At 43.9% G+C, this 22,455-nt stretch overlaps 1 protein-coding gene across 1 annotated transcript; it reads left to right on the forward strand.

Moving 5' to 3' along the window:
- The first annotated feature begins 11,834 nt into the window (after positions 1-11,834).
- On the forward strand, positions 11,835-16,398 carry FAM43A (family with sequence similarity 43 member A). The gene has a single exon (XM_069975072.1). It carries the CDS (start codon positions 11,915-11,917, stop codon positions 12,971-12,973), a length of 1,059 nt encoding a protein of 352 aa, XP_069831173.1. The 5' UTR covers positions 11,835-11,914; the 3' UTR covers positions 12,974-16,398.
- Positions 16,399-22,455: the final 6,057 nt, after the last annotated feature.

The following is a 22,455-nucleotide window of genomic DNA, read 5'->3' on the forward strand; positions in this document are numbered from 1 at the left end:
ACGATTCATAACATACGTAAGTCATGTGTGGCTGGCACTCTCCTATGAGGCAGTCACAGGAGCTTTTATACCTGAAGTATACAGTATATATCTGTATACCTATAAGGTGGAGGTAAGTGTGCCTTACTGTATTACCGTTACGTATGTGCGCATGCTGTGTGTATCAGCCTAGTGCTACCAGTTTTGTTATATACCTTGCATATATGTTTAGGTCTGTAAGTCTTTAAATAATGTGTTGTACTTATTCATGTGCCAATATATGAATGTCCAGCCAAAATCTATTTTTTTATATATACAAAACAGAGGGTTGGACGGCACTGTGCTGGCTTCAAGTCAAAGTAGCTTTAAGCTGGTGGGTGCACGTCCCAATAGAAGTCGATCCCAACGGCTTCACTGGATATCCAAATAAGACGAGAGGACAGCACTCCAATTGTATGAAAGTGATGATTTATTCACCCAATCACGTACAGCGACGTTTCGACTCTTTCGAGTCTTTTTCAAGCCAAGTTAGAGTCGAAACGTCGCTGTACGTGATTGGGTGAATAAATCATCACTTTCATACAATTGGAGTGCCGTCCTCTCGTCTTATTTTTTTTATATGTTATTACATAATTATGGGATATGCACATATAGTGCTATTTCCCTCAATTTAGTAGTTCAGACAGGCTTCAATTTCTCCAAAAAAAAGTGACCTCAGGACCTGGGTGTAAATACCTTTAGTGTCCAGCAGGGGGCGGAGTATATGTAGATATGACATGGTAAAAATAACTGGGGCCTTTCCTGTGCATTAGGCACAAAATTCAGCTACCATGACCCCCCCCCCCCGACCTTACAGGAGCCCTGTAGTGCAAACATTCCTCCAAACCGTGCTGCCCAATCTCATCACAAGTACCAGCAGCCCCATCCTTTGTGCCATGGAATGTTTTTACTGGGGGTAGGGTAGATGAATTTTGTGCCCGATGCACAGGAAAGGTCTGAGTTATTTTTACTATGTAATGTCTACATATACTGCACCCCCTGCTAGACATTAAGGGGGACATTTATTAAGTGGCTATGACTGTATCCCAGTTTTCCAGGCGGTCCTCAGGCTGTATCCACCCTCTCCACGGAGCAGGCAGACAGCGGGAATCAGAAGCCGAGAGTTCAGGTTCATACGAACCCGAACCTCGGCCGGTTCGCTCATCTCTACAGGAAACCTACGCCAGCTCAGAGCTGGAGTAGGTTTCCTGACTATTTCTTGGCGGAAAAAATGATGAATTAAGCGGACCCTGAGTCCGCTCCCCTCTGCCTAGGAAATAACTTATTAAAAAATCGATTTTGGCCGGAGTTCTCCTTTTAGTGGCTGTGGAATGTCCTGCTATATTTCTTAAAAGATTTCTGGGTATGGTAAGTTTCTTGTATGGACTGCTATTTTCCTTGTCACACAATAAAACAGGTTATCCAGTTGGGTAAGGCTATGTTCACACTATGTATAAATAACGGCTGTTATTTGGCACTCAAAGCGATGGCCGTTGTTTTAAATAAAAATTACATTGAAGTCTATGGACAACGTCTGGAAATAATTGACATGGTCATTATTGTGATGGCCGTTGTTTGCAGTGACTTCAACGCAGATCATTGCAGTATGGAAAGAATGTCCATTCTTTTAATTGCAAACAAATATGTTGTGTGAACATAACCTAAAATCAAAATCACCTTTCGTCATTTTAAATCATACCATTTACTGGAGGCAAAAAATTTGCTCAATACTTATTATATTATCAGTTTCCTTATCTCAGTTCTAATTCTGCTGCTTTCTGTTCATGGCACAGAAAACTGTGTGAGCTGTTCTCCCTGTCCGCTCTGATCTCCCTTTTCCCCCTCCCTTCAGAGACATGTAAACAGCATCCCTCGCTAGTTGTCATTGTACTCTGTGATGCCGGAAGTATTAATCAAAGTAAGGTCAACAGTAACTTGACCTCAAAGAGAGGGGGGAGGAGGTAGTTAAGAGCAGGACAGAGAGAACAGCTTAGACACAGTTTATGTGTCTTGAGCATAAAGCAACAGACTCAGAATGAAGGGAAGGAGACTGATAAGATCAGTCTGATATAGCAAATTGTTATTCTCTAGGAGAGGGGATGATTCAACATGTATTTTACCTAACGGGATAAGCCCTCTTAAGCACTGGTGAATAGCATACACATAGGCATATTGAAGGTGCGAGGAATGAAAGGAACCAGTTACCAGGATGAAGCTTATAAAGATCCTGAGATCAGGGATATATGCGTATACAAAGGAGAAGGTAAGTGCAGGGGAAAAAAATTATTTTGGGTAGGGTGTGGTGGGAACATAATGAAGAAGGTCCATTTACTTATTTCTGTGCCCACTTAGCATCGAGACTCGCTCCTGGACCCTGCTGACAGTCTGCATATTTCCCCTGCTGCTACGTCACAGCCCGGCTGACTGATGCCCCCCTCAGCCAGCTAGTGACTGGGACGGGACACCTCTGCAGTCACTAAATCCCACCATTTGGTGATGTTTCAGTCAGGTCGTGATGTACCCCGAAGCTGGGAGAAAGCAACATCCGTCGGGGTAACTTGATAATGTTGGAATAACTAACACAGCTGAAGGGAGAATGACCAGGCGCAGGCTGTAATTTTCTGTACTGAAGTAACAGCAGCCATCATTGATGGAATATGTATTACCTCCTAAACAAAACAAGCAGCAATAAAGAATACAAACTATTTAGTAAAATTTATGACAGGGGTCCTCAAACTTTTCACACAGGGGGCCAGTTCACTGTCCCTAAAACCGTTGGTGGGCCGGACTATAAAAAAACAAACTATAATCAAATCCCAGTGCAAAATGCCACAACCCCCCCCCCCCAAAGTAAAAGCATCCCTCTTTCTTTCTACCCCTCACCCAGCCCCCACTCAACCTCTCACTCCCCCCTCATCCAGTCTCCCCTCACTACCCCTTCATCCCCTCAACCAGCCACCTTACTCCCCCTTCACACCCTCAAGCAGCCCCCTCACCCCACTTTCAACTCCCTCCACTTCACCCCCTCAAGCAGCACTAAAGCAGGTATGTGGGTTACCCCCTGTATGTAGGATCCACTGCTGTGCCCCCATATAGTAATCTTTTCCCCTACATTGTCCTCCATATACTAATAATGTGTCCCTGCATTGTCCCTCATATAGTAATAATGCTCCCTGTTGTGCTCTCTATATAGTAATAATGTCCCCCTGCAATTTCCCAATATAGTAATAATGTCACCCTGCAATGTCCCCCATATAGTAATAATGTCACCCTGCAATGTCCCCATATAGTAGTAATGTCCCCCTGCATTGTCCCCCCTATAGTAATAATGTCCCCCTGCAATGTCCCCAATATAGTAATAATGTTCCCCTGCAATGTCCCCCATATAGTTATATTGTCCCCCTGCAATGTCCCCATATAGTTATATTGTCCCCCTGCAATGTCCCCCATATAGTTATATTGTCCCCCTGCAATGTCCCCATATAGTTATATTGTCCCCCTGCAATGTCCCCCATATAGTTATATTGTCCCCCTGCAATGTCCCCCATATAGTTATATTGTCCCCCTGCAATGTCCCCATATAGTTATATTGTTCCCCTGCAATGTCCCCAATATACAGTATATTGTCCCCCTGCAATGTCCCCCATATAGTTGTATTTTTCCCCTGCAATGTCCCCCATATAGTTATATTTTCCCCTTGCAATGTTCCCCATATAGTTATATTGTCCCCTTGTATTGTCCCTATATATTTATATTGTTCCCCTGCAATGTTCCCAATATACAGTATATTGTCCCCCTGCAATGTCCCCCATATAGTTGTATTGTTCCCCTCTAATGTCCCCCATATAGTTATATTGTCCCCCTGCAATGTCCCCCATATAGTTATATTGTCCCACTGCAATGTTACCCATATAGTTATATTGTCCCACTGCAATGTCCCCCATATATATTGTCCCCCTGCAATGTCCCACATATAGTTATATTGTCCCCCTGCAATGTCCCCATATAGTTATAATGTCCCACTGCATTGCTACAAAAAAAAAAAAAAATTATACTCACCTAATACTGTCTTCATCTCTCCTGGCCTCTTCTCTCCTCTTCAGCCGGTCAGTCGCCGGAGGGATCCCCCAGCAGGTGCAGCGACGTCATCACTGCCCCACCGGAGGATCCCTCAGAGATCGTTTACAGGTTACATCCGGGGCGGGGGGGTCGGTGGTCCGTGCACCGCCGAGGAGGCAGGCAGCAGGGCAGACATCTCACACTGCTCCGGGATCTGGGACCAGGTTACATCCGGGACCACCGACCCCCCCCCCCCCCCCCCCCCCCCCCCCGCCCGCCCGGATGTAACCTGGAAATGATCTCTGAGGGATCCTCCGGCAGGGGCAGTGATGACGTCGCTGCACCTGCTGGGGGATCCCTCCGGCGACTGAACGCATTTAGTTTTGTTTGATAAATTAGTTACATGCAAGTGCAAGAGAAGCTGTACAAAGAGGCAAATGAAAAATCCCTCCTTTTCTTTCTATATATCCTAATGTATTTTTTCATGTTTTTTTTTTTTTTTTTACATTTTTCACAGTACCCCTTTAACTTTTTAACGAAATCCATACATGTCAATGGAGAGATTTCTCAAGTTATGACTATTGGGGAACTGCTTTTAATGCAGTTGTATAACATAGTATAATAGAAAATGACAGTATAAAAACTAAGGGGTTGTTATGCCTACCACTATAGCAATAAATATGAATGTCACAAACAGCCCAGCATCCTCATCTCTATATAGTGTCCGGCCCTGACATGTCATTATTTTATGACCTCTCTAATTTACAGTTGTCATGGGACAACTACCTTATATGAGTGTTGTTTTCTTATGTAATACGTTTTATACTAATCTCAGTGCTTCTTATTGAAGTTCAACTGTTTACCTGCTGTCTGGGGAACAGTATTTTAACAACAAGTATGACCTGGGTGTGGTTGTTTACTAAATGTATTGTAGCTTGTCTACTTTTTCCAACATAACCCATGTAGGTCTAGCTTTGTTGCAGTCCCACATCCTACCAGCAGGTGGCAGCCTACCATAATATTTGGTTTATATTTTATGTTGGTATTGCTACCTGTGTGTGGAAAGTCTGAAAGCTAAAAAAAAAACAGTGGGACTTGTAATAAAAAATAATCTTTACTTAGACAGATAAAAGGTACATGATCAAATAAAATCAGATATGAAAGAGTGAAAAGTGGTAGAACTCTATAAGCCCCCTTCTCCTCACCACAACTTTCTAGCCTCTAGAACTGTAGTGATCACTTTACCTGTTCATTATCTGCTCTGTGACTATAAGGCTCAGCTTGGCAAAGCAGGTGAACCACTTCTACTGCAGAGACTCGCCCTTCACCAGTGACCCTCTCACACAAAGCGCCTCTGCAACCTTTTGCCCCTCTGCCTCTCATGCTAAAGGACAAACTTGAACCCTGATGTCCAAGTCTCAAGCCTTCTTCTTTACCACGAGCCAACAACACTCCCAGATTGGTACCAAACCTGATTTTTCTCACTTTTTCAGTATCCACCTTTTGGTGTCATCTCACCACATATGGCTCTTCTAGGGCCTGTGCCAGTACCTACCCATTCCCTGTAGCTGTCTTCTCAGAAAACTTTGCCAGCCACAACAGTTCAACATGGCAGCACCACCAGGTATAGTGACCTGTTGTCCACTAGATCCTGCAATATAACAGTTAACATATTTGCATCACATATAGTCACATACACAACAAGATGAGAAAGGATTAAATCAACTGTTTGAGATTTGGCTATTTCTACAGTAAGGAAAGGGCAGACAAGCTCAGTTACAGAAAGGATAGGCAGGACACTTCATGTATCATTAAAAGTACCATTTATACAAATTTCTGTGTGACCCAGCAGCCAGGCAAGCCAATCATGTCCAATCACTGGGAATGATGGACTTTCGAGTGCAAAAGTCAATTAAATACAGATACTTGAGAGAGCAAGAAAATGAGGAAAGAATACAGACCGACTCAAAATAGTCAGAAGCTTATCCTAAATCTTGCAGCAGTTGCTGGTCATGGTGGAGCAGGACCACTTTTCAGTTTTTGCTATAGGACCCATGGTCTGGGAAAACATGGATACAGCATGCTTAAGTCCGATTGTCTGGCATTTGAATACCGGTGGCTGAAGAAGTTGGATGCAGCACTTGGAAGTCCAGAAAAACATGGATACAGCATGCTTGATTTGTGCTCCTCTCTATTTAGATTCAAAGATACATTTGCATTAATGTACTTCTTGATGTACTAGTGGTAGAAGGCTGCTTTAAATCTGTCAGGTGGCACACCAAACTAATAACTAGAGTTCCAGCGTCACAGACAGCTTATACCCTTGCCTTTAGAGAATCAGCCTCTCCCTCTTTATAGGACCCCTTCCAATATTGTTGGTTATGAATTTCAGAGGCATGTTTAACCCCTTCGCGTCAGTAACATGTATATATACGTTCCTATTGCACATACCTCGTGCAGTAGGAATCTATATATACGTTCCTGTTACTGACGGGGTTAATGATGAGAGCGGGATCGCTGCAGGGATAGCGATCCCGCTCTCATCTGTGTCCAGCACCGGAGATAATGAGAATCAGCTGCAATCCCGCAGCTGACCCTATTAACCCCTTAGTGACGGCGGTCACTAATGGGCCAGCGCCGCCGCTGTATTTTATCTCCCCCCACCGTGAAACCACGGTGGGGGGAGATAAAATAAGTAAAATCAGACCCCAGATCAGCCCCACTAGTGCCCCAGTAACTAACCCCCCTCCCCGTGGCGGCCATCAGATCTAAGATGGCCGCCGCCATCACTGTGAACAGAGTATATCTGTTCAAAGTGATCTAGTTGTAAAAATGAATGAAACACCCATGCTCTCCGCCACCGGAGGTAGCGGAGAGCATGGGGTAGTGATCGGGGACCCCCCTGTAGGGTCCCGGTACAAGCGATCAGCTGATCGCTTGTGCCATGTGCTCCCCAGCACTTTTTATCCCCTGTCACCATAAATGATTGGTGATGGGATAAAAAGTGAAGTCTCCTGTCCCCCAAGTCACCCCCCAGTCACCCCCCTTCCCCATAAACTCACCTGATCCTGGGAGCTCCTTCCTCCTCAACGTCCTGGCTGGTTATGAAGTGCGCATGCGCTCCACAACCAGCCAACTCTGAAAATTTAAAGTGACAGAGACCAATTTGGTCTCTGTCACTGAACTATGATTACTGTGATAGAAAATATCACAGTAATCATAGTAATATAATGAAAATGAATGTATAAAGTACAAAAAGTGACAAACCCCCCCAGATTACACGTAACCACCGCACGTTGCTCATAACCACCGCATGTTGCCCGTAACCACCGCACGTTGCCCGTAACCCCTTCCAGATTGTCCGTAATCACCCCAGATTGCCTGTAATCACCCCAAGCACTTTAGTCTATCCGTAAGCACTTTAGTCTATCCGTAACAATTCTAGATTGTCTGTAACCCCTCCAGGTTGCCCGTAACCACCGCAGGTTGCGCATAACCACCCCAGGTTGCCCGTAATCATGCCAGATTACATGTAACCCCCTAGATTGCATGCAACCACCGCACCTTGCCTCTGACCACCGCATGTCGCCTCTGACCACCGCATGTCGCCTCTGACCACCGCACGTCGCCACTGACCACCGCACGTCGCCACTGACCACCGCACGTCGCCTCTGACCACCGCACGTCGCCTCTGACCACCGCACGTCGCCTCTGACCACCGCACCTTGCCTCTGACCACTGCACCTTGCCTCTGACCACCCCAAATTGCCAGTGACCCCCTCCAGATTGCCCGTAACCACGCTAGATTACAGGTACCCACCTCAGATTACCTATTAGCACTTCAGTTTATCCGTAACCACAGCAGGTTGCCTGTAACCACCCCAGATTGTCTGTAACCACAGCAGGTTGTCCGTATTCACCCCACGTTGCCCGTAACCACCTCAGGTTGCCTCTAACCACCCCAGGTTGCCCGTAACCACCCCAGGTTGCCCGTAACCATCCCAGGTTGACCGTAACCACCCCAGATTACCCGTAACCACCCCAGATTACCCGTAACCACCCCAGATTACCCGGAACCACCTCAGACTGCCCCTAACCACCTCCAGATTACCCGGAACCACCCCAGACTGTCCGTAACCACCCCACATTACCTGTAATCTCATTTTTTTATTTTATTTTAGTAACTGCGCTATTCTAATAACTATTACTAGCTGCGGTTGTAGGGGTTTATGCCTACATATGGGGTACCGTTCTCGTCAGGAGAACCTGCGTTACAGATTTTGGGGTGAATTTTCTCTCCTGTTCCTCGTGAAATTGAGAAATTTCATACTAAAGGAACATATTATTTGTAAAATTCGAGTTTTCCATTTTTACTGTCTAATTTTGAATACTTTCCTCTAATACCTGTGGGGTCAAAATGCTCACCACACCCCAAAATGAATTCTTTGAGGGGTGCACTTTCCAAAATGGAGTGACTTATGGCGAGATTTTACTCTGCTGACACTACAGGGGCTCTGCAAACGCACCTGGTGCTCAGAAACTTCTTCAGCAAAATCTGCATTGAAAAAGCTAATTGGTGCTCCTTTCCTTCTGAGCCCCGCTGTGTGCCCATACAGTGGTTTACGCCCACATATGGGGTACCGTAGTACTCAAGAGAACCTGCGTTACAAATTTTAGGGGGCTTTTTCTCTCATGTTCCTTTTGAAAATGAGAAACTTTAATCTAAACGTATATATTATTGGAAAATTTTAATTTTTCATTTTTTTATGGCCTAGTGGTGAATACTTTCCTCCAGCCCCTGTAGGGTTAAAATGCTCATTATACCCCTAGATTAATTCTTTAAGGTGTGTAGTTTCCAAAATGGGGTCACTTATGGGGGTTTCCAGTATACAAACCTCCTAAATCAACTTTAAAAAAAGAACTGGTCCTTAAAAAAATCAGTTTTGGAAAACTTTCATGAAAATGTGGTAATTTGCTGATAAATTTCTAAGCCCCATAACACCCTAAAAAAGTAAAATATGTTTATAAAATTAAGCCAGAATAAAGAGGACATATCAGTAATGTGACTTAGTAACTAATTTATGTGATACGACTTTCTTTTTGTAGAAGCAGAGAATTTCAAAGTTCATAAAATGCTAATTTTTTTTATTTTTCATGATATTTTGATGTTTTTCACAAAAAACACACAAAGTAGTGACCAAATTTTGCCACTAATATAAAGTGCCATATGTGACGAAAAAACAATCTCAGAATCGCTAGCATACGTTAAAGCATCATCATCTGAGCTATAAGCGCATAAAGTGAGACAGGTCAGATTTTGAAAAATGAGCCTGGTCTTTTAGGTGCAAATAGGCTTGGTCTTGAAGGGGTTAAATGGAAAGTTAGGCACCTGCTAAATAAACTCGTTGAATGGTTTCTAAACTTTTTTTTATTTCTAGTCTTTGTGTATTGAACAGGAAATTAAATAGAGTACACAAGATCAATGAAACTGTGAGTGGGCACTTTGAGTTTGTTCACCGGTGAAGCCGCCTGATGGAATCCATTCATCTGATCAGCGTGCAGCAGGACAAATTTGTTTCTGTCAGATGGTGAGAGCCTAGTGTATGGCATGATGTCAAATCATTAACTGGGCCCCTGCTATACTGCTATAACTCGATGCACCAAGAGAATGAGAAAAATAAGATATTAAAGCTGACCACAAATGATACAATAGATGTTTCAGCAGCAACAGGAAAACCTGAATGCCAGCCAGGAATGGAAAGTACCAAACAAATACAGAGTGCACCATGGGAAACACTGGGCATTTGCATCCCTCCATGCTTTGTCTAAGGTAATAATTACTAATGGCAAAGGGGGTTTTGGGAATGATAAATGTCCTGAATGATTGAGCAAATCAACCCCCCCCCCCCACCACCACCACACACACACACACACACACACACACACACACACACACTTACTTGCAATCCAATGATTAAGGAGTGATGTCTGAAAAATGTTCACCCATCACTGGCACTTTTTACCTTTGCCCCAGCTTGGAAAATATTTCCCAGTACTTGTGATGGCAGCTGGAAATGTCAGAGGAAATACTTCCTTTCCACTAGGAATCGGCAACAACTTATGCTGGAACTTTCCTTGATGTATGCTGTCCCCCGGAAGCAGAACAATGCCTGATGGTGCGTTTACACAGAGAGATTTATCTGACTGATTTTTAAAGTGAAAGCCAGGAACAGGTCATAAAGGAAAGACTAAGATTTCTACTTTTCTGAAATCCATTCCTGACTTTGGGCAAATATAAGCTTCGGCGGATTCTGTACACTGCCCCCCCCCCCCCCCACGCTGCTTTTTGAACATCTGGCCGTCCCATAGGCTCCATTCTATTCAGGCAGATTCTGCCATCCGCCCAAAAAAGAATTGACATGTCAATACTTTGGACTGACGGCGGAATTCGCTGGACCATAGAGTGGAGCCTAGTGGAGGGCTAGATGTTCAAGTGGGAGCCTGCACGGAATCCGCCGGAGTTTCTGTGCGATTTTCCTAGTGTTCAAGGGCCCTTTGGCTTAAAAAAAAATCTGTCAGAGAAATCTCTATGTGTAAATACATCCTCCCATTCAAACTGATAGAAGGCAGGATTTGATGCTGAGTCTGCACGCGGGGGTTCTTCATGGAATCTCCGTGCCAATTCCATAGTGTGAACTGGGCCTTTATAGTTGGAAATCCTGACATATGAAGAAGGCCTAATTAACACATGTAGTAGTTTTTAAGAACTGTATATTATGTCGGCAATTATACACAAAAAATGGAGAATTAATAATTAAAGTAATGTGATCCCGCCCTTCTTTCCATAAAAATTACGGATGTTCCTATAGACTTCGATGGGGGAATCCATGCCACGGGATGTACTAGGACATGTCCTATTTTTTTGGCGGTATGGATTGTGGATCTGTAAAACTATGGATGGTGTAAATGGTCCAACAGAAATTACTGAGCTCTAAATTTGTCCCTAATTGTGGATCCGCATTTACAGAAAAATGTATGGAAGGCATGAATAAGGCTTCAGGTGAGTACATTACCTGCACCTGCGTATTTCTGCCTGGCCTGACTGACTGATTACTCTGGTAAGATGGGCGCAAAATGTGCAAGTAATACGCTCCTGTCAAACGCACTCGTGGTAGTGTACCCAAACCTGTGGTTCCCCCACTGTTGCAGAACTACTATACCCGACTACCATTCAACAGCAAATAACTCCCGTTATTTCAAAACAATGGCTGCTGTTTTAAACTAAGGGCAATTGTTTGCTATTAAAGGGCGGCCATCCACCCAATTTCAGCAGTTTGTGAACCTAGCCTTTCTGTGTTTTCAACCCACTCTAGTTTTGGTTGCAAAATATTGAGCAGAAATCCTGTGTGTGAACATAGCCTGACGCTCTGTTCCCCAACCTGTAGCTTTCCAGCTATTGCAGATCTACAACTATGTACACTTGTAACCCCCTTGGGGACTGCAGTTAAAGCAAAGATCTACTTGGCAAAGACAAGCCCCGCAGTGATGACAAATCAGATCGAGTTCTCTGGTGTGGAATGAGTTAAAGAGGCAGGACGGTCTCTGCTCGTCTCCCCTGCCCGGCGTGAGCGGATGGTTCATTCCAAGCTATATGTAGCGCGCTGTGCCCCGGAGGGCTGCAATTGGAGGCTGAGAGCGGGTGAGACGTGTCCGTGACATGACAGTGAGCAGCACTCACACGTCCCCGCCGCCGCCGCCGCCGCCGCCGCCAGTGCACCGCACCATGCGCTAAGAGCGAGTCTCCCGTCAGATCCGCAGCCTCCGTTCACACTGCGCGATGCTGCCCTGGAAAAAGAACAAGTTCGATCTGATCGAGGAGGACAGCAAGCAGACCAAGCAGAAGGGCTATGCGGTGAGCCTCAACTACAGCGCCCTCACCTCCTTCGCCAAGTCCTGCCCGGAGGGGGCACTCACCAGAGTGGGCAGCATGTTCAAGTCTAAGCGGAAGAAAATCAAGATCACCGGGGAGGACCCGACATACACCGTGCTGTACCTGGGCAATGCCACCACCCTGCAGTCCAAGGGAGAAGGCTGCACCGACCTGGCTGTGTGCAAGATCTGGAGCAAGAGCGAGCTAGGCAAGCATGGCACCAAGATGAAGCTGACTGTCAGCTCTCAGGGCATCCGCATGGTGCATGTGGAGGACAAAGCCAAGCGGCCCGGGCACCTCTACCTGCTGCACAGGGTCACCTACTGCGTGGCCGACCCGCGGCTGCCCAAGATCTTCGCCTGGATCTACCGGCACGAGATGAAGCACAAGGCGGTGATGCTGCGCTGCCACGCCGTGCTGGTGTCCAAGCCGGAGAAAGCCAAAGCCATGGCCCTGCTGCTGTACCAGACCTCTGCCAACGCCCTGGCCGAGTTCAAGAGACTGAAGAGGAGGGAGGACGCCCGGCACCAGCAGCAGCAGCTCATCGGGGAGCAGAGCATCCCTCTCGTCCCTCTTCGGAAGCTCCTGAACGGCCAGTGCTGCTACAAGCCCCCGGTGGAGCGCAGCCGCAGCGCCCCCAAGCTGGGCTCCATCACCGAGGACCTGCAGGGGGAGGAGGAGGAGGAGAGGGCCATGAGCTTCGAGTGTGAGGACGTGCTGGACACCGGGGGCGGCGGGGACGGAGGGGGCGACGTGCCGGAGGGCAAGCACGAGCTCTCGCAGCTCATCAGTGACCTGGGAGAGATGAGCCTGGGCAACGACCTGCAGAGCCTGCGGGCGGACCTGAGGGTGACCCGGCTGCTCTCCGGGGAGAGCACGGGCAGCGAGTCCTCCATAGAGAGCAACCACGACAATGGACCCATCAGCAATGGCTTCGAGGAGTGCCGGGAGCCGGAGACTGTGTGAGGGAGGGCTGGGGGACCTTCTTCCTGAGAGACATAGCCACACATGCAAGCTATGGTGTCACCCTCCAACCATCTCCTGGCACTCATACTGCCCGATTCCATTGTCTGAAGCCAGAGGTGGGCAGCATGGCGATTGCCCAGCTATCTCTGCGGCCATATTCCAGTATGTCTCAATCCAGAGGTCTGTGACATTGATGGGGTTAATATTTATTGCCCTGACGTAATGCAGTCTATCTCCATAATTCCGCATGCATGTCTGCAGCCAGAGGTGTAATGGGGTTACCATTGCCCCATATGCAGTCTGACATCATCCTGCTCTGTGGCCATCTTACCCTATGTGTGAATCCTGAGGATTGTGACACTTATCGGGTTAATATATTATTATGTATTGCCCTGATATCATGAGAAATCCTCTCATACTATGTCTGAATCCAGAGGTTGGCAGCTTTGGGGTTAATATGTGTATCCTGGTGTGCAGGCGATAACATGATAGCATTCTCTGGCCATATTCCATTATGTCTGAATCCTCGATTGTAGCTAAAAATCGGGTTAGTGTCTATTGCTCAGATATCTGGTCTATGACGTCATACTGTTCTGCAGTCCTATTATGCCATGTGTAAAGCCTGAGGGTTGCAGCATTGATGGGGTTAATATTGTCCTGCTATGCGGTCTATGACGTCATGCTACTCTCCTGTCATGTTACCTCTGTGTGTGAGTGGTGAGCAGATAGTCTTACAGGGCAGGTCAGCTAGCCATCCATATATCCATCTCTTGTTACCAGGGCTAGATGACACCGACTGATGTGGGGGTCATTTACTTCTCTTCTTGTACTCTGGCTATGGATTACTTCACTTTGAAGAGAGTTGCCTTAGTGTTAAAAAACGTTATGAATATTGGCAGCCTTTAAAGGGTTAAAAGATGCATTGATCAGACCCCCAAACATTTCCTAAGAAGCCGCTTTATTGGATTCCTCTGGAAGTGCGGTTCGGGACGTGTGTGCAATGCCCCCGGTGCTTCAGTGCTGGGGGAGGTGGAGTGTGCTTGATGTAGGGTCCACCCTGTGGCCTGAGGGGTGGGGGCCCTGAGACTCTTATCCTGATCAGTATTACCAGTATGAACATTGTCACATTGCCTGGTCGCTTCCATCCTCCAACTCTTACTTACCCGCAGTCCTGTCATCTCTGGGTTCATAGCGTGCAAGTGTCTGCAAGGTGGGATGCAATACCATTCTTTTGTATGGACAAATACTCCCTCCTGTAATATTTATTAGAGTATTTCTCCATATAGATGTCTCCATAGATAGATAGATAGATAGATCCGTTCTCTTACGAAAAAAAGTCTCCCTATTGCTGGACCCAGAAAAGAACAAAAAACTAACTCAGGAGAACATGTCAGTTGTTGCCATGGATTGCATATTTAAGAGAGATTCTGGGGTATAACTTTCCCAATAATGCTGAATGTAAAGATAAAGGGGACCTGTTATCACTCTTATACTGCCTGATGTCTCTGGTGGCTTCTGCCTGCCCTGCAAGCCATGATAGGTTTTCTCTGAGCATAGGGAGAAAGCTATCAGTCAAGGTCAGTGGGGTGGGGAGAAGCCCCTGGGGACAACACAGATGACTTCAGGCAGCATGAAAATGCTGACAGGTTCCGTTTAAAATTCCTGGCATCCGTCTTCTCAGACTATCCTATGCACAGTGTGATTTGGTAGTCTAAGACAACCCCCCACTCTCATATAGATACAATGGCGAAGCATCCATCTACATTACCTAAGTGAGGAGGAGACAGTAAAACATAGATTCTTCAGCAGAAGTAGGAGCGCATTATGTTTTAATCTTACATTTGGCTTTTATTGTGAACCTTTTCTGGAGATCCATGTGGTTGCTTTAACTAGCTATGATAGTGGTGGTCACATCTTAGTTCTCAGCCATATACTGTATATCTAGCAGTCAATGGTCCAGGATTCAGGAGTTGGCACAGTATTGTGCCCTAGCTGGCTCTGCTGCTGCACTTACACCCAAGGTGTCCATGTAGTATTTATTATTGTAAGCGAGTCCTATTCCTCCATTTACACTCAGCTGAGGCTTCAAAGCGATGACACTAAACTGAGTACAACAGCAATCCTCCTAGTCCAGAGCAGTCATTCACATAGCAGGATGAGGTTTCCTGACTCCTGAATGGGCAGTGCTGGTCATGCTTATAATCATGTAGGATGCTCTTTTTCTATGTCCCTTTCCCCTTCCTGTTTTATCCTGTCCTTGGCTCGGGCAGTGTTTGCACATATAATTACAGTAGGGTGAGGCCCAGGCAGGTGATGTATTGCCAATCCACTTGTGCACCAGGTACACTAATTCACTGCAGCTGAAAGGCACATTGTGCAGTCTCTGCACCTGTACACACTTCACTCAGGCTACAGTATGTATGGATTTTTAGTGGAGATGAGGGGACATGTCTGGTATGTGAATGTAACACTGGCATCATAGCACTATCCCATTGGTTTGCTGTTGGTGACACGCTATGGGGCACTTCTATAGGATGCCACAGATATGCCCACCTGTTCATTCTGAGGTTATGGTGTACATTTGCTGAAAGTGAGCTTTAAGGTTAGGTTAATTAACAAATGAAGAGCCATTTCTATTTATGGAATTTCCTGTCTGTACCAAAAAGCTGCATTTATAATGCTGATTAGGTCTATATTAGCAATTTTTCAATAACTGTAGCATAGCTAACATTGTCGTGTGGCGCAGTCCTATGACAAACTGCATATAACGCAACATAGAATGTAAATGTATTTCTTGGCTTTGCTACTTCTGTGTGACCTCTGCCTTCTCTCTCCATGGGCAATTTACATCCCAACTCCTGATAGGTGACAGAATGTGACTTCAGCTCTAGAACAACAGAAGCAGCATGAATGTTATAGTGCCAGGCACCTACCAAGGTATTCCATGAGGCCACAGCATTGCCCTTTGTGTTTTTATTTCTTTTCCCTAAAACCTGCTTCACACTTGTCACCTGCCAGATACCTCTTTTTTTTCTTTCTTTCTTTCCATACCTCAGACAGCCACCTGCCAAAACTCTGCATTGAAGTGAATTGGAGACTTGGTACACTTGTATGTTTACACGCTTGTTTTATTTTAAACAGCCCACTGGGATACTTCCTCTTATGTCATTACATTCCATGATGGTTCTTGTAATACTTGCACTGTTGTGAAGTACTTTTCCAGTGTTTCATAGATGTAAATACGTATATATTTTGTACATAATGGTCACATAAATCTAAATGTTATCTTTGCTGTGCAAAAGACAAATATGTTGTTGTTCATTTGTACATATTTTGTGTATATAGTTATTTTTCTTTGTTATTTTTTAAAGGACATCACTGTTACGATGTTTGTTTGCACACATGAAAAAAGTAATAAAAGAAAATAATTTAAGACTTGGAGAATTTTTCTAGTTGTTTTATTTTTATTTTTTTATTTTTAAACTGAAAAGGTATCACTGATTGTAAGGAATCTACTATCCGGACACTATGTTCACACGTTTGTTTCCAGATGTATTTTTTGGTCTGCCTTCATTTCCAGTCGAAAATACATTCAAAAATACGTCCGAAAACAAACAAATGTTGTGTGAACATAGCCTATGGCTAAGTTACCTGTACAGGATTTTAGCGGGAAAAAGCAGCTACCTATTGATAATGACAGCTGCAAATAATGATCATGATTACATATGAGCGGGACTCATGCTTGTGTCGGATCACTTGGCATTTGATTACCAGTGGTTAAAGTGAATGTACCATCAGGCCTGGCTGAAGCACTGGAGGGGGGTCGACTCACCCCCAGTGGGAGGAAGCCCCTGCCCCTCTATGACACGGCCCCATTAGATTCAATGGAGCCGTATCATAGAGGGGCAGGGGTTTCCCCCCACTGTGGGTGGGTCGGCCCGTCTCCAGTGCTTCAGCTCGGGCCTGATGGTACATTGACTTTAACAAAGTTGAATGCAGTCCTAGGGAGTCCTGGAAAACATGGATACAGCCTAAAGGCCTTTTGCAGTTAAATATTGGTCCATTCCTGTAGTAGGAACATAGCTTATATCTGCACACTATTTATCTAGTCTTATGAGTAAGTTCGAATGTAGGAAGTTTGCTTTGAAAACATGGTAGTAAATCCATACCAAATTTTGTGGATCTTCAAGGTTGGATTTTCTTTTCTTTTTTGCACAGGAAAAAAGCCTCAAAAGTGTAAGGGCCCTATTATACCAACAGATATCTAAACATTTTTTGCAGCCAAAGCCAGGAACAGACTATAAACAGAGAACAGGTCATAAAGAAAAGGCTGGATTTCTCCTTTTCAAATCCATTCCTGGCTTTGGCTGCAAAAATCTGACAGATAATCTTGGTGTAATAGGGCCCTTAGTGTTACACAGTAGCTTTTATGGAAAACTGCAGTTTTGGAGCCAGAGACAAAAATGGATCCAGCGGGAAGCAGAAGTATAAGCCTTTCCTTTTATATTTCCTATTTCTTTCAAACCCACTCTTTACTTTTGGGGGTTTTTAGTTTTTTTTTTTTTTTTGTATGCCAGCAGCTGAAATATTGCCCGAAAAAACTTGAAGAACAAAATGCCACGAATTAAAAGCATTGTCGGTATAGTAATAAATATTTCCCTACTGCCCCAGCTAACATCTGGCCCCTGCAAAAAAAAAAAAAAAAAAACTTTCTCGCAATTTTTTTTTTTTGGCATGTGTTAAACTACCCTTATATCCCCCCCCCCCCCATCCCAGACACAGCATGACAAGTGTGGCTTGTACTGTGGCAGTTCTGCAATTAAAATCTGCAATGTGGAGTTTTGTGGGGTAAATCCACAGTCGGTCTGCAAAAAGAGCAGCCACGCTGTGCATTTACAATCTGCACCACAAGGCAATTTCCGTTGTGGGTTAAGCAGAGGGCCAAATCTTTGGCAGATAATCTGTCGTCAGATATGTTGGTGTAATAGGGCCCTAAGGTGATTTTTTTGTAGCAATACAATATTGAAATTATTGATTGACAGCTGTAGTCCTCAAATTGCATGCAGCTCACAGTATTGCTTTGAACAGCAGATGTAGCTTCATAGTTAAAATCAATCTTGCGGTTGTGTAGCCCAGGCCTATCTGCAGCATGTGAAATGGGTACTGTAATCTGCTGAGGTTTTCATTCTTGTGTGTTTCCAAAAGTGTTGTGTTTTCTGGCTACATTTTTAGTGGTTTCTTACCCCCCCCCCCCCAATGATGAGTTATGTGATTCTGATCATGTGATACTTTGTGTCAGTATTTTTAAGCCAGAAGAGTCCTGACACAGAAAATCTTGCTGTCTTGATAAAGTCTTTGGCTATGTTCACACTAAGTATTTTTGCTCAGTATTTTGGTCCTCATATTGCGACCAAAACCAGGAGTGGATTGAAAACACAGGCTATGTTCACAAACTGTTGAACTTTAGTGCATGGCTGTCATTTTATGCCAAATAATAATTCATAACAACGACCGATGTTTTAAAATAACGCCAATTATTTGCCAATAAATGACGGCCATCCACTAAATTTAAACAGTCTGTGAACATAGCCTGTGTTTTCAATCCACTCATGGTTTTGGTTGTAATATGAGGACCAAAAAACTGAGCAAAAATACTGTGTGAACATAGCTTAAGGCTTCCGCCAGCTTCCGTGTCATACAGGCAGTCTACTTTCGTCTTTCTTCCAGAGACAGCACCCTTCTGTTTTCCCGTTCAGGTGTGGTTTTAAGCTTTATTCACTTAAATGCGTTTTGCGTTTACAGAGAACGATTATCGTTCAAGTTTTCGCGATAATCGCATTTGAGTGATAATCTGCTCATGTAAACACAGTGAACGAACAAACGAGCGAGAAATCATTCATTTTGATGTTTCAACATGTTCTCAAATAGTCGTGCAAAATTTCCAGATTGCTTCGTGTAAACAGTCTTTTAGAGGTTTACCCTATGTTTAAGATGGGCTTAAGTAATCTTAAAACGATCGCAATAACGATTTTACTTCGTTCAAATGCTGATTGTTCTAAAAACCAAATTGTTGCTTCAAAATTGTTAAACGATTGGGCGAATTATTACTCCGTGTTAAGGCAGCATTACAAAACCCCACCCAAATTGGAAACAAGAGTGGTGCTGTCTCTGGAAGAAAATGGCCATGTTTTAGTGCTGAATAATCCCTTTAATGCAATGTAGATTTGCTATTAAAACTTCAGTTCCCCTGCAAAGTCATGTGACCAATAATAAATAGACCCCATAGCACACAGGTTTTACAAGTAAACAGCTTGCAAAACTATGTGATCAATAATACGCATTAGAAAATCATGCCAAATAATGTCTGTCCAGTTCAATTGCAAAGTGGCTGCACTTTAAATGTATCTTCACTAAAGATGAGCGAACTGGGTTCGAGTCAATTCGAACCCGAACGTTCGGTATTTGATTAGCGGGGGCTGCTGAACTTTGATAAAGCTCTAAGGTTGTCTGGAAAACATGGATACAGCCAATGACTATATCCATGTTTTCCACATAGCCTTAGGGCTTTATCCAACTTCAACAGCCACCGCTAATCAAATGCCAAAAGTTCGGATCGACTCGAGCATGTTCGATCATCTCTAATCTTCACACTTACATCTACTTTGTCAGAATACATACTGACCAGAGGCACAATAGGAGCTGCTAAATATACTCTAGCCCAGACATAAGGAGTGTGCGGTGCCATTCTTCTCTTTGTGGTATTTAATTAGATACAAGTGTTTCATATTTACAGGAGTTCTCTTCCTGTGGCTGGAAAGAACCGCTCATTCACAATAGCCGTGTGCGAGATGTGCTTTGGGAATGGTCTATTTTTAGATCCATGTTCCTATACAAAGCTCAGGGCTGCTGTTCACTGTATACAAATCACATGATTCATTGGATTTTTACAAAGCAATTTTTTAATATATAAATATAAGATGTTCTGCTGTATGGACAATGTATGAAGCAACAGTAAATCGCAACATGGCCACTAAAAAGACAAGCATATCAATATGGACACATTCCACTGTAAGAACCTGTTGATATCCTGTGGTTATTTTTAAAAGTCTGCGTTGTTGGGTAAAAAAAAAAATCTGTCTCCATTTTAGTTGTAGAAGTTAGAGATGAGTGCAACTCAAGCATGCTCAATCTGATAGTTTGGCATTTGAATACTGGTGGCTAAAGAAGTTGGATGCAGCCCTAGGGAGTCTGGAAAAACATGCATACAGCCTTTGGCTAGGTTCACACTATGTAACTGTGCGGCTGTATTTTTTATGCGGCTGTAAATGTGCGGATGAAACTAAGGCCGTGGGAAAAAATAGACATGCGGCTCAAAACATACGGTCATTTACTTGGAAATCTGGTTCAACTAAAAATAACAAATAAAATCTTAAGAAAGTGATGCAAACACCTCTAATGCATCTGGGAAAGCAGGCAAACAGTTTACATGAATTGCTATTACCGGGGTTTGCGATCCTCTGCAGTAATGCCGATGTCTCTCATGGTTAATCTATTAAAATAATAAAACACATTTTCGTTGTAATAAAGTCCCTTTCGTTGTTCAATAATTAAATTTAAACGAATCCATCATTGTGCAATTAAATATACTGTTAAAATAAATATATATTTATATATATATATATATATATATAATTATTGAATAACGAAACTGAATTTATTTCAACGAAAATGTGTTTTATTAATTAAATATTAATTAGTACAGGAAGCTCCATAAGCCGTTAATTCATATTGCCGGCAATAGAGCATTCTGTACTAATCATCACTTTACTTTAATGAAAACATCAAATGTTTTTTTTAAATTATTTATTTAAAAAAAAACAAAAAACGCATAGGGTCCCCCCTATTTTTATAACCAGCTGGGTTAAAAACCAAACGACAGCAGCCTGGTAACACCAGGGTGGGAAGAGCCATTGTTTTAGGCCCTCCCCAGCCTAAATCTTACCAGCCTGCTGCCGCCCGTTCCAGGAGGGCCAATTTTGACGCTCCGGGACCACTGGCACCCGGCTCTTCCTAGTACCCCTGGTGGCATTGGGTACTGGGGTAATAATGGGGGGTTAGTGTTAGCCATTTTATACCGGCTAACACTAGGCCCCAACTTAGTAATGGATTCCGTCTATTAGACGGCTTCCACTACTAAGTCTATAAAGTAAAGAAATAAAGACAAGACACAAGTTAAAAAATGTTTTATTCAAATAAAAACACCCCCACACCCCTCATTGACCATTTTATTAAAAAAAAAACGCTGGTCATCGACGTAGTCCACGGAATCCGACGTAATCCCCAGGATACCGATATCTGAAAAACAAAAAGGGAGAAACACACAAAAAACACACAAACAGGAGCACAACACCCATCATTGTGAGCGGTGTTGTGCTCCTTACAGTATGCAGCATCTTTACAGATCGCTGCTTACAGTCTGGCCCCCAAGGGGTTAAGGGGGATGCAATACATCCTCCCTTAACCCCTTGGGGGCCAGACTGTTGTCAGACTGCACCCATCCCAGCAAGGAAGGGGTTAAGTGACCCCCCTTCCTTGCTGGGAGGGGTGCAGTGCTGGGGAGGGGGTGGGGAGAGCTCTATACTCGCCCCGATGTGTCCTCTTCGCTGGTCCGCAGCACAATGAAGTCATTGTGCTGCGGACCGGCTCTTTATATGTGCGCTCAGCCGATCAGCCAATCAGCTGAGCGCACATATAATTCTAAATGTTTCTTCTAATAATGCTATTGTGATAACATAATTAGAAGAAACATTTGATGTTTTCATTAAAGTAAAGTGATGATTAGTACAGAAAGCTCTATTGCCGGCAATATGAATTAACGGCTTACTGGAGCTTCCTGTACTAATTAATATTTAATTTAATAAAACACATTTTCGTTAAAATAAATTCAGTTTCGTTATTCAATAATTTAATTCTAACGAATCCATCATTGTGCAATTAAGTATACTGTCAAAAAATATATATATATAAATATACATTTATTTATATATATATTTATTTTAACAGTATATTTAATTGCAAAATGATGGATTCGTTAGAATTAAATTATTGAACAATGAAAGGGACTTTATTACAAAGAAAATGTGTTTTATTAATTTAATATATTAACTATTAGAGGCATCGGCATTCGGCATCATTGCCGGCTATTTTTGAAGTACTCCGTACGGACCGCCTGTCAATCCACGGCCGTGTTTCCAGCCGCAAACAATGGTCTTGTTCATTTTTTACGGGTCCGTTTACGATAGGGCCGTAGATTCATACATAGTGTGCACTGTGCAGCCGTATATCGTATACTTTCCAGCGTACGCATGAACCACCAAAAATACCGCCACACAATTACAGCCGCAAATACAGCCGCACACTTACATAGTCTTAAACTGGCTTTTGGCTGTATCCATGTATTCCAGGCAGCTGTATCCAGCTTC

This window comes from Dendropsophus ebraccatus, chromosome 6 (assembly GCF_027789765.1).
Source record: "Dendropsophus ebraccatus isolate aDenEbr1 chromosome 6, aDenEbr1.pat, whole genome shotgun sequence".
In the NCBI taxonomy this organism is placed as follows: domain Eukaryota; kingdom Metazoa; phylum Chordata; class Amphibia; order Anura; family Hylidae; genus Dendropsophus; species Dendropsophus ebraccatus.

Bases quoted from the DNA above. Each gene is read 5' to 3' on its own strand.
- FAM43A (XM_069975072.1), top strand. From the start codon at position 11,915: ATGCTGCCCTGGAAAAAGAACAAGTTCGATCTGATCGAGGAGGACAGC.